Raw genomic sequence first — 13,081 nt, 5'->3', positions numbered from 1 at the left:
AATCTGTTCCGTAAACATCCTGGTTGAGTCAATATTTGGTGTTGCTGTCAAATTCACATAAAATACATGCACTGAAAGGACATGTTTAGTGTGTTGGTTTTTCTTTGGGTCCCAGGCCATGGTTTTTATAGTTGTATTCCATTATTTAGGCATCTAAGTCTGTATTGCTCTTGCAATAAATACTTAGTTTTACAGTCACTAGCCATCAAACATGCTCTGTGAAATACTTAACTTCAGTGAATTTAAGGCAACTGAAGTGGCTAAAATGGTTATTTTAAATCTTTACCAGTAGCTATCTTGTCAAATCTGCATCTGTTGGGCATGGTAATCTACTAATCAAAGTAAAGTCCAAAGTCTCAACTTCTCTATTTACCTCTTTTCAGGCTATGGGATTTTTTTCTTAAAGCAGATCAATAAACAATCTCAGTGTTTTCATTTTACTAAGCAATATAATATGGATGAGTACTAGTGTAGTGGTAAATCATTAATATACTCTTTAATCATAGAGTGACCATGTCCCACAGATGTGATTTAATCATGGAAAAAAGGCCAATGAAGTGTGAAGATGCATCAGGATGGGTGTTTCTAACTGATCTGGGATAGTGTATGACACCATTTCAAAAGATGCTGTAGTTTGAGAATATTTAGGATGGCATGTACATTTGTAGTTACAGACCTGGCAAAATTCGAACATGATTGTTTTTATCATTATAAAACAAAAATCAAAACCCATGTCAAGTTTGTATTTGGCAGAGGAGCCAAATGGCTTTTTGGAGTAAGTAACGCACTGCAGTTTCCAGACTAGTCCCAAGATTTGTAAGACTTTGACACTAACAGACTATAATCCTAAAAACCTGTAGTAACCTGCTCTTAACATGCCTGATTCAATCATCCTGTGGTACAGGTAAAGGTGATTAAAATAAGAGGACAGAAATTTCATGGAAAAATGGGTCCTGCAAGGGTGCTTCTGTGTTTTTTTCAGCGGTAATGGTCCCTGGTTAGAGAAATCAGATTGTGCAGCCTCAGAAGAATAGACAGTATATCTGACTCTTAGTGTGTCCATCCTCTGCTGTATTGTCAGTTACCCTTAGCAAATGATTGCTCCATGATGTGATCCATGATCAGAAAAAGGGCTTTTGCAATTGCTGCTCGTTTACTGAAAGCTGCTGTTATCAACTCCTATCAGGATGTCTGGAAACTTCTGTAGAGGAGAAGAGTGCTTGTGTACTAGTAATCTTAGTAAAGGAAGAGATTAGGTGGTTACCTGCCCACCCAGACCATCTCTGCCACAGCCTGTTTTGAAATGCAGCCCATCCACTGTGAAACCTTTTGCTCTGGGTGAGCCAAGTTGAGAAGAGAGGATGTGTTGTTCTTCTATGCCTTTATCACAACCAAATTGCAATCCAATTTGGGGCATGTTTGTTCAGGAGATAGCTTGCATATGGCATTTCGATGGGTATCTTGTGACTGGGGCTGGCTCTCAGCCAGACTCTAGTGATGCTGGATAAGGCACTAAGACTGGCATTCACTTTGCTGAAGAGCATGTGATTCTCCTTCTGAAGGAGAGAGTGATGCTGCCTGATGTACTGAAGAAGTTTAGATTTAGTTCAAAAACTTTGTCCTAAACAGGGTTTTGCATCATTCCTCGTGGTGCTTTGACTGGTGACAGCCAGGCAGGCTTTTCAGATATACAGACACTGTTTCGAAGGATTGTTTTTATACCTTTGACTTGACATTTACATGACTTCCTTTTGTGAAGGCTGACAGCAAAGTCTGCTGGAACGACAGCTGCTCTGCTCTATAAGAAAGGCCAAACACGCAGTCACAGAATTTTGCCCTGCTAAAACTTGGCCAGTCTGTTTCCTGTGGCCATTTCTCTGTGACTGAAAACCTTTATGCTAGAATTTTCTTCAAATTCAGGAAAGATAGAAAAGTAATCACAGCTGTAATTTTGCTGTTTATTAGGAAAACTTAGATATGTTGGAAAGGTTCTGGTAGGGAATTGAAATGTAGTGAGCTTAAACCAGAGGAAGGAGAGGGCTTCAAAGGGAAGGCATGAATGTAATTCTAGGTTAAATTTAGCTTAATACTTGATACAAATGGACCTCTAACCATGTATATTAAGTGAAGTCCTGACTTCACTGAAAATAAAGAGAGTATTCTGATTGATTCAGTGGGGCTAGGGTTTCACCTATGGCTGGTATGATCTAATAGGTCATTGCTAATTAAGAGCGTATGTGGCCTCAATTCTTGCTAGCAGAATTAAATATCTGAGCATCAGCCACTGAGGGAGTGGGGAAGGAACTGGTCTCTGAAGAGTGGTTTGGGGAAGCTGTGCTATGGATTGCTGTACTCTGGTACAGTTTCAGATATAGAAAAAAATTCAGCATAGGTACCAGTGTATCTCCTCCAAGATGAGAGAAAAGTAAACCAAATGTGGTAGGTTTGAGAAAGAGATCTCAACAGGGGGAAAAGAACCTGAAAAACAACAGAGAAACCTGACACAGCCATGGGCATTACTGGATTCAAGGGCATTGAGCCTGAATAGTGCTGTAAGAGATGTAATCTCTGCATGACAGCTCAGCAATATATTGTCTGCATAATAACATGTAGATTGTAGGCAATCACTGTCTATTTTCTGTGATGAAAAATCCTTTTATTACAAGCAGATTTGATAATATTTATATTTCAGTTCCAGAGCTCTTACTGACTGTTGAAGTGTTTCCCTACCTGTCCCTGCTCTCCTGCCTTTTGCCTAAGAGATATGTAAGAGGGGAGATGGATGTGGTCCTGAAGACAGCTGGAGGAGAGAAGGGGTTGGGGAACCCTGACTGCACCTTTTCAATGGTTAAAGTGGTCTTTTAAGGAAGATACTGACTTTTGAACAGGGTCTATAACTGACAAGTGGTCATGCTTTTCAACTTAATGGGCAGATTCAAGTTAGATATGATGAAGAAATGTTTCACTGTGAGAGTGGTAAAGCAGTGGTACAGGTTTCCCAGAAGGGTGGTGGATTCTCCAGCCCTGGAAACATTCAAGGTCACTTTGGTTAGGCTCAGAGCCATTTATTTGTTCTAGTTGAAGATGTCCCTGCTCATTGTGGGGGAATTGGACCAGGGGACTTTTAAAAGGTTCCTTCTAACCAAAACTATTCTCTGATTCTGTGATCTCAAAGCTTTAAATGCATATGCTCTCTAGAAAGGAAAGCAGCTGTTTCTTATTGACATTCACTGGATCCCAGCAGTGCCATTAACATGCTGATGCATCTAACATAACCCTCAAAATGCCAGGTTTTATAATTGGCCCATGAAATCTCACTCTGGGCTTGAATATGGTCTGCAAGGTCTGTGTTAGAATAGGAATTTTTCTTGCTTCTTAAAGGGAGGAGAAAACGCTAAGCTAAAAAAGCATTTTTTAGGAAGGGAAGGGTGATGGCATTCAGGGATGAGAGATTGCCCTGAAGGTAACACTATGCTTCTCCTCCTCACCTGCAACTCTCTTACCTCCCTTCCAGCTCTGCTCAGCTGCCCTCTGGATTTGTACATCCTGCACAAAGCAGTAGCAAGTAGATCAATCTCCCTTCTCTTTCCTCTTTGCTTCTCTGCTGGCTCCTTTCTTCTGATGTGTTTCTTCTCTGCTTCACTTGAGGGGACTGGAAAAGTTGTGATTGTTCAGTAGACCACTGCCATTTGTTTTAAGAACCACGCATCCAAAGTCTACAGTGCTTCTTTTCTCCCTAGAAATATTTTTTTTTATTTGCTATGCAGACAAACAACCTCCCAAGCAGCTCCACTTTGGAACGGGTGGTTTCAAAAGTGCTGTTTGATAACAAGCTTGATGTGAACTGATCTAAATTTGGACCCCTGCTGAAAAGAAGATCCTGGCATCTTCTCTTTTGTGCCAGCACTTGTAGTGCTGTTGCTTTATACTGAGCTGACTCTGGAAACTGATCTGGCTGGAAAATATTCCCAGCCAAAGTGGCAGGGGAGGAAGCAATTTTCAGCCTGTTTGTCAAACTGCATCTGAAATGGCAATTCAGGTTCCAGCTACAAAAACGTATTGCTTGGGTTGTCTACTTATCACCAGTTTTGCATCATTAAGTGTTATGCATTCTTGGCCTGATATAATTGCAGCAGATTGCACACATGAACTGTTAATTATTTTATTTTTAAAACAGAAATTACAGAACAGGAAAATAACATTCCAACATGTTTGCTTTTGGAGCTAACCTACCACGGCAATCTGTTAGTTTGATAATGGTTAAACTCACAAGCCCTTTCCTCAGCAGAGTGCAGTAGGGTACCATTAAGGCAGCCATCTGTTGAACATACATAGTGGAGGCATACATTGCGTCGCATTTTGGGTTTCTGAATAGTTACAACACTGATCTGCACTGAAAAACGCACGGAAAGATCAGAGTTCAGTGAAAGGTGAGCATCCAAATCTGGGATCGAAGACTGGGAGCCCAGTCAGCTGAGCATTGGGTGTGGAGCAGGGAAGAGAGGAAGCCTCGTGGGCGAGGTAAATCACATGCTGATAGTAAGCACGACTCTGGCAAGAGCCTGAGCTGCTTGGGTTGCTTAGCGATTCAACAGATCTGCAAAACTCCATTTGCAGAACAAGGCTGCCATTATGTTGGATTGATTCATCAGGATCAGCAGCTAAAACAAGTTATATTCTATCAGAGTTTTCCTGCATTAGTTTAAAAATGAATTTAGTTGGCTCTAAATGGACATTTATTTTAGTATCTTGAAGAACTGACTTTCCTCTATTAAAGCAGAATAATGTATCTATATGATGCCCTAACTTGAACAGTACATAAAGATTAGTAAATAAGACCCCATTAAAAATACTTATAATGTAAGTAACATGGGTCCCAATAGCCTTTCTAATGTCCATTAATGCTTATTGTGAGGATCAGAGCTCATTTTACTGAGCCATTTAGTCAAACCATGTGATTATTTAGAAAGTTAATTCATGCATACTAAAATCTAGCTTAAGTAATGCAGAGGGTAGGAGGTAAAACTCTATGGAGACGATAGTCCTTTTTGTTATTTAATGATCAGCCATAATTAACTTGCAAATTTGAAATAATTAGAACAAATTAAAGGTATTTAACTTTGCCTCCCTAAAGAAAAATTCAAATTGCACCAAATGCAGCTTTAAATTATTCAAGTCTCAGAGGTCTGTGCCGGGTTTTTTTACAATGCCTTTTCTATGATGAGAATACCAATCTGCTTTTTGTCAGAAAGCATCCTATCAAGTAATTGTTCTTTGTGTCTAATAAATGACAGCTATTCTTCTTTGTAAAAGTATTTCAGTCTCTGAAGACTACATCAGCATTTCCATGGCATTTTAATTCAATAAAACAAAAGGTTAATGTTTTTCTACTTTTTAAGGAATGCAAATACTAGCAGTATTCAATGGGTCCTGAATGACATTTAAAATTTGCCATTCGCGCTCAGCAGGGATATCGCGATATGAGGCTCAGAAAGGATGGAAGGAATGTTCAAGGTGTGATTTCCTTTGGTGATGGTGTACTTGGATATTCATAATGAGGCAGCAGTGCTGAGACTCGCTTCTTTTCTGGTCACACTACATCTCCTGCCCTGGTATGTAGGGTAGGTAGGTTAATAAGGTCTTTATTTAGACGGTCTTCTCTGTTGGGTAGTTTCAAGGAGTGCCATGAAAATTCATTGGATATTGTGGTGACCTGCAGGAAGTCCTCCTAACAATGGTGCCTTTGAGTGACATGATGAGTAGTTAGATTTGAAAATAGACAAAAACCTCTTTTGCTGCTAAATCTCTCCAGATATAAATTCCCGATTCCTTTCAACCATATGTTGAGTTTAAATTTCCACGTTGCAATAGTCACATCATTCAATACTAATTATTCCAGAGGTGAATGAGTGATTATGCTCTGAAACAGATTTTTTTTTCCTTATGTTTTCTTTGTTTAATTGTGGTAGATAGTTAATTACTGAATTTTCTTCTCTCTGCATTATCCCTTTCCCTCCTTGGTCTGCACATCTTTGAGATTAAGTGTCATTTTAAGATTTGGGACTCTATCATTTCTTGAGCAAAACTTTAGCATAAGCTGTCTTCTATTATGTACTAAACAATGAGGCTCTAGTTGTTTACTGAGGTTATAAATGCAAATACACTTGCTTTTGTTATTTATTATACCTTAGCTTATATATCTTCTTTTTGATGTCTGAATTGCCTCTGCCACTGCTGTATTTAAAACAGAACTCGGTATTCTAGAGGTAACTGCACCATGTAGAAAGATACTGCATTTGGAAGGAGAACCAGTCAAGTGATCACCTCCTTATCTGCAAGCCAAAGGTCACTGTTTTCACTTGAGGAGTGTAGGTTGTAATCAAATGTGCTTTCAACAACTCAGAAAGCATCCAAATAATGACAACCTCACTGTTTTTTTAAATGCTGTTAATCATCCCAAGTTCAGGCAAATGGAATATCAGGTCCTGTTTTATCAGAGAAATCTGGTCAGGTAGTGCACCTTTAAGCCTCTTTAAGCAGTTGCTAGGATCCAAAACCACCTCTTTGTGCTCTTGTAGTTTCAGGAATTAGTAGGTTAATAATTTCATATAACTCAAATAAGATACTAATTTAGGCCACCATAAATTTTAAAAACACTTTGCAGAATTATTAGTGGTCACACAGTTAGAAGCCCTAAAGTAAACGGAGGTTATTTGGAGAAGTTATATCCAACACTTCAGTCAGTTATTATAGGTCATAAGCCATTATATACTGTTCTGCATTAATAATACAGGAGTAGTGCTAATTGTCCAACAGGCTCAGTGGGCCCTATTAAACAATGTCTTATACAGCACATTGATGGGAAACTTTTAATTTAGCTATCATCTCCTGCTTTTTCCACAGATCTACAATAACTTCAGTCAGTGCAAGCTTTTAGGTAAAAGATTCTTGTGATTCAATCTCCATGAAGCTGTATCTTAACTCATAAAAGCTCAGTGAGACTCTTTGGGTTGCTGGTGTAAAACTGGTGCTTAAACAGGAAAAATATCATAGAAATATAGAATGTTTTAGGTTGGAAAAGACCTCTAGGATCACAGAGTCCAACTGTTAAGATTTATTTCATCTTCTAATAACTTAAGAAAGCTGTTTGCCACTTCCATGATTTAAGTAGATCAATATAATCTTGAGATAAATTGTATTATTTTATTTGGATAGTACAAAGATACTTTTTTGTGTTCTTAATTTCTTTTATAAAGGGGCCTTTTATGGCAGGGACTAATGACTTGCAGATATTGGGAATTGTCATTTAAAGCAGTAGTTATTTCCCAGAGAGCAGAATTTGAAATCAGTAGCTTTAGTGAGAGAAACGTGGGTCTTCATAGCCTCCTGCCTGCCCAGACGATTTTGAGATACCTGTGTCTGCAGAGCTTAAGGCCATGATTGTTCCCCATCACTAGATTTGCCTCCTGCCTCTGTCCATGCAGTGTTTATGATCTTGTGTTGAAGTTCATCCTGAACCATAAAGGTTCTGATCAACTTTCTCTTTCCTTAATTTACTCAAAGTACTGCACTTCTGCACCAGATTCTCTCCCACCAGTTTGCTCATACTTTTAAACTTTAAAAGTACCTCTATTCATCAATCTCACCTTGTTGTTTCCTCTCTTCTCATCCATTTCTTCTTGAATTAGATTCTCACTGTCTCTGGGGGTTTTTAAAAAGCATGTAGATGGGGCACTTGGGGATGTGGTTTAGTGGTGGCCTTGGCAGTTGTACTCAGATGATCTCAAAGGTCTTTTCCAGTAAAAATGATTTTGTGATTCTGTGATCTGCTTCCCTTTTGCAAACTAAAATTTCACATTTCTCTTTACACAATCTTTTCTGTTTCCCTTTTATTCTAGCAAAGTGAACATTTTTTAAATTACTCTTTCTTTCAATTTTGTCCCATTGTGGTGAACATGTTTGTCTTCATCTTCAGTTGTGTGTCTTCATCCCACTGGTGCTGTTCTAACTCTTCTGGCTTGAAAAATCCAGGATCTAATGCTTTAGGGAATGTGCCCAATGCTGCAAAACTCCAAATACAGCTGTAAGGTTGCTGCTGGCTGCTGATAACCAAAGACTCCTGATAAAGTGGGTTGGTAAATCTTCAAGCCTTAGGCATCGTGCTTTCACAAATTATAAATGGATTCAACAAGGTCTCTACCAGCAGCATGATGTTTATGCTTCTAAAGAGTAAAAGTTGGGTAGGGAGCTGGGTGCAGTGTTAATGGACTGAATGCATCATGTAACAGTGCAATCTTTCTTTCCTCCCAGTGTCCCAGAGTTGAAACATGAAGATTATTTATTGAGAACACCTCCAGTGAGCAAAAACTCCAGAGAACCTGGAAGCAGTCGTGGGAGCAGTTCAGGGAAGAAAATGGTTGGCTTTGGTGCAAATGTGGATGATGGGAAAAGCCCTCTAATGCAGACCAAGAGGGAAGGCACCAAGTCCAGGAAAGGTAAGGGGAAGCATGCTGTGTTGCAGGGCCATGGGTGTGCTGGTGTGTTGAAAAGAATATTAGTAAAATGCGCATGTAAAGGAAGAGGTTAGCAGGTGTTTGAAACAACCTAAGAGAAGGTGGTAGATTCATTTAAAAAAATACAAAATATTTGAAATAACAAGTGGTGATCCTGTCTGCTGGAAAAAAGTAGCCCCTTATTCTCAAAAAACTCCTTCAATGATTTGTTTTTAACTTTCCCAAAAGGCAGTGAGAGTAAGTGCAGTAGGGTTTGCTCTTTAAATGTAATCCTTGCATTCTTTTCCTCCTTGAGTGACGACTTCACCATCACAACCTGCTATTTTGTCACACAGGGGTGTCTGTACTGCTAGAACCTATCCTGCCCTTAGCTTACTGCCTCCACTTAAGGAGCAGAGGAGCAATCTTTTCTCTCTTATGAAGAGAAAAGGTTGGGAACAAAAGCAGCTTGAATGTTTCACTGCTTAGCCTTGAACATAATCCTTGGTTCAATTATGAACTAGTGCTTTTTTAAAATTTTTTTTATTTTAACTTATCTGCCTGTTTGCTGTATATGTCAGCATAAAAATAAAGAAAATGGCAAAATGAGAAGAAATGTGGTGCAGTTCTCAAAGGAACAAATAACTCGTGTTATTGGTTAAGACCATACCAACATTAAAAAGCAGTCCCTGTGAAGAAACTTTGAAAAGGGTATCATCAGCCTGGACCCAAACAGTGGCTGAGGTTAATCTCTTCCAAGGCACAGCTACAAAAGTTGGAAGCCTGTAAAGGGCTTGTGTCCAAAAAAATCAATTTCTAATTTGAAACAAAATCATTTTTGACTAACAGGGGTTCAGGACCCATTACTTTTGCTGTATAATCTGCTGACATTTCACACTTTCTGTTGTGCACAATGAATCCTAATAGTCATTTTATAACATTGCTACACCAATCAATTTAAGCAAGAGAAAGCCGTTACAATTCTGCAAAGTTTCAGGGGCAATTTTCACTGATGGTTTTCTTTTATGGTTTTTTTTCAGCTATCCTTTTTTTTTTTTTTTTTTCTTTTTTCTTTCTTCCTCTTCCTTCTGCCCCCCTCCTTCTCTGTGCTACAGTGATGAAACTAGGATTTTTCACAGCTGGATGATGGGTTTTGTTCCTTGGATAGGGGTAGTCCCTGAAAGTAATTTATTGTCCATGGATGCAGGGGAAAATATCCAACCTGGCCTCTTCATTCATTCATTTCATTTTGTAGGACTGAGGAGAAGTTACAAGCTGCATCTGGCTATTGCACACAGTGACTGAGATGTACCTTTGCTGATTTAGTGATTGTAGTGGTTAGTTAGCATGATCTCTGAAGATGGTGGGCATCTTTTGCAAGCACCTACTGGGATTGCTGGTTTTTATGGTGTAGAGATGCATGGCAAAATTTGACTTACGAACATCAGCACTTGCTGTGATAGCTGATAAAGTTCAGAGGAATGCTTTCAAGCTGTGGAACAACCTCAGGTCTATTACTGATTTGAATGGTTGTTTATCACAAGGCAAATTACCTAGCACTAATCACTGAAGTCTTCTGTATTTAGTACCTTTTTAATTGGCTTCCTTCTGTTATATATATGGACTCCTTTAGCAAGCACACACACATACTTGTAAAGTCTTTTTTCCATCTTAGGAGATCACCAGGACACAATGTCAAGATTTTTAATTCTGGGTAGCCTGGACTTAGTTGGCTCTGTCCTTGCTTTTGCTGGATATTCCAATCTGCTGCTGACCTGGGATTTCTGGTTCAATGCAGTATGAGAAAGGGGAATGAAATTCACAAGATGATATCTTCAGGCATGAAACTCACATACCTGATGGTGGCCTTTTGGTCAGAGCACAGAAGTCCTGTATACAGAAACATTTTCAGCTGAAAACTTCTCAACCATCAGATGCTAACCTATTGCTACAGAGGTTTATTTTTTCTCATGCCTGTATCAGTCTGGTCTATTTAAATTGTGTGTTCTCCAGGAGGCTGACTCTATCCAAGCACACCTTAGTGCAATGTGAGTATTGATGTGAGCTCTTGTGCTTGCTGAACCACTGGGAGTGGTGGCTGTATCAGTAGTGGTGTCGCTTCAGAGCTACACAGGCACTTGTATCAGGTTTAAAATTACTAATCAGGAAGCTGTCCCCATCCTGGAATGGTGGAAGACTTCCCTGCCTACAGGATTTCTCACTTGCTGTGACAACAGTGAGTTTGAAAAGGGTGATTTCCTAACAAATACACTTTTTCTTTCTCCCTGACAATGGTTAGTAATAGGGAGAAGAGTGCTGCTAACTGTGGTCCCTTCATCTAGTGGAGTAGAAAGGGTCACTTCTGCTCTCTTTTCAGGGTATAAACTTACTGGATCAACTTAGGAAATCAATTTTTATTCCCTCACTGTTGATTTTGTCTTCTGTTTCTGTTTGCTCCTTCGTTTTTATTCCTGTGCTTTAGCAGATGTTTGTGTCTTGTAGTCAAACTTTTTTAGTTTTACCAGCAAAACTTTAGGCAGTGAAGCAACCCTGAAGTCTTAGATCCTTTCAGCAGTAAATTGTTTTTATTGGTGTCACCACCAGCTATGTCAACATGTACTAAAATCTAACAACTTGTCTAGCTAAAAAGCACTGGACTACAGAAATGTTTCTCTTCCTTTCTGCTTTTGAAAATTTTTCTCTGGGACTCCGAAACTTACATCCATTGCACTGTGCAATATTGAGTATTTCTCTACATTTCTGTTTAAGTATTCCTCTTTATGAACTCTTCCTGAAATACCTCTTGCATTTAAACAAAAGAAAGATCTATTTTTCCCTTTGTTTCTTCTTGTTGGATGGAACATCTGCATGATGTTGTATAGCATGCACAGTTCTCTATTTCATATGCAAAAAAAAAAGCCAGAGAAGGAAAATAATTTTAGCTCATTTTAGCCCTGTACTTTTCCAGGGGCTGATTTCTCTAGATAGTGTTTGTTTTTCAGTAGTTTTTCTGATGTAGCTTCTTAGGGATTCAGAATCTGGAACTTCTTCCCTTGAGGGAAGACTCTTCCCTACAATTGAATAGAGCAATTAGTTAATATTAGTGAAGTGCTTTGAAGATGTGAAGTACTATATAAATGTTAAGTCTTATGAATATTACTATTATTCAAGTCATAAAGATTTCTTTTATGATTATCAACCTAGATTTCCCATTGCTTACTTTCATTCCATTGCTGCTTGAACCATATTTCTTCATTCTTAATGTTTACACTTCTAAAATATAGACTGCTGTATTTCCCCACTTTAATAATGTTTTAGTTGTCACTTTTCCAAGCAGAAATATATGGCTATTTGAGTTTTCTCAAATGATTCTTTAATCTACTTTAAATAATTCTTGAACCAAGTTAGCCAAATTGAAAATAGTATTCTTAACATTACCATTTAGGACACATTTATAGTTGCTTTGGGGGTAGCTTGTATCTAATTTTTTTGGGTGGGGGAGGTTTGTGATTCTTTGCTGCTCCAGGTTCTTTCCATTGGTGTCAGGATTTAAATTACCACGCTATGTAAGAGCTTTTTCTTCTTTCCGGGCTAAATGTGTCTATTCTTTTTCCATGTTTCTTGCTTCTCTAGATCATCTGCAATGTCTCCAGTCTCTTACTGTCTTCTAACACCTGCAATCTAATTAATTTGCTGTCATTTGTATCACCCCAGTTCTCTATGACTTTTCATAAATAATTACCAGTCACTTCATAAATTCATTAACTAATTCCCTTTAGCCCTGAAATATATATCCTTCAGACTAAAGACTTTGTATCTTTTTTTCCCCCTGGTAGTTCTTTTCATCAGCTTTATATAGGCAGGTATTATACATCAACAGGGTCTTCATTATCCTCTACTTGCCAATTTTCCCTTCCTTTATTTTTTTCTCATAATATATTTTAAAATTAGTAGTAGCTTGGACATTTTTGGGAAGGTTATTGATTTAATCATCTTTATATATTTGCTTGTTCTTGAGTGTTTCCTTTCCCTCAAAAGACTTGCATGATGTTTCCAAGATTTAATTTTTAAACTTTTTTATTTATTTTTAATAAATATACATTTGTTTGGGATCTCTTGATGCCTCTGCTTTATGTCTGTGCAGCCTTACACCCTCAGTAAATTCCTGATGAGTTCCTTTTCTTGTTTTCTTTTTCTAGATCTGGTAATATTTTCAAACTTGGGTATTTGAACAGTCCTTGAAGGCTACTCAAGGAGAGTAGTATACCTTGAGTGTTGGCCACTACTGAGTCCATATATTATCTTTTTTTGCAAGGATACATCTCATTTTCTGTGGATATAGTATGTTGATGGTGTGCCAGCCTTGTCTTGTATTAGCAATTGAATATTTTCTCCCATGTTAACAAGATTTTTATTACTTTGGTATTAGTTTCTTAAAATCTGGCTGCTTCATTCCACTGTCACATTAAATGATTTCTAAATGTCTCTTACTCAATTGTAAAGTCAAAACTCTAAGCAAGAGTCTTCCAGTCTTTATATGCATACCCACTCTTCTCATCATAGATTGGCACACTATCAAGTTACCAGGG

At 38.3% G+C, this 13,081-nt stretch overlaps 1 protein-coding gene across 4 annotated transcripts in view; it reads left to right on the top strand.

Annotated features, from left to right (window-relative positions):
* KIAA1328 (KIAA1328 ortholog) overlaps positions 1-13,081 on the top strand; it is a 172,547-nt gene that overhangs the window by 128,100 nt on the left and 31,366 nt on the right. For all 4 annotated transcript variants that reach the window (XM_015653627.2, XM_033520435.1, XM_015653629.2 and 1 more), the window contains one exon: positions 8,311-8,495. In XM_015653627.2, coding sequence (XP_015509113.1) covers positions 8,311-8,495 — 185 coding nt within the window. The remainder of the gene's footprint in view (positions 1-8,310; positions 8,496-13,081) is intronic.

The sequence above is a fragment of the Parus major genome, chromosome Z, assembly GCF_001522545.3.
Source record: "Parus major isolate Abel chromosome Z, Parus_major1.1, whole genome shotgun sequence".
NCBI classification, from domain to species: domain Eukaryota; kingdom Metazoa; phylum Chordata; class Aves; order Passeriformes; family Paridae; genus Parus; species Parus major.
This window is presented reverse-complemented; position numbering and strand designations above follow the sequence as displayed.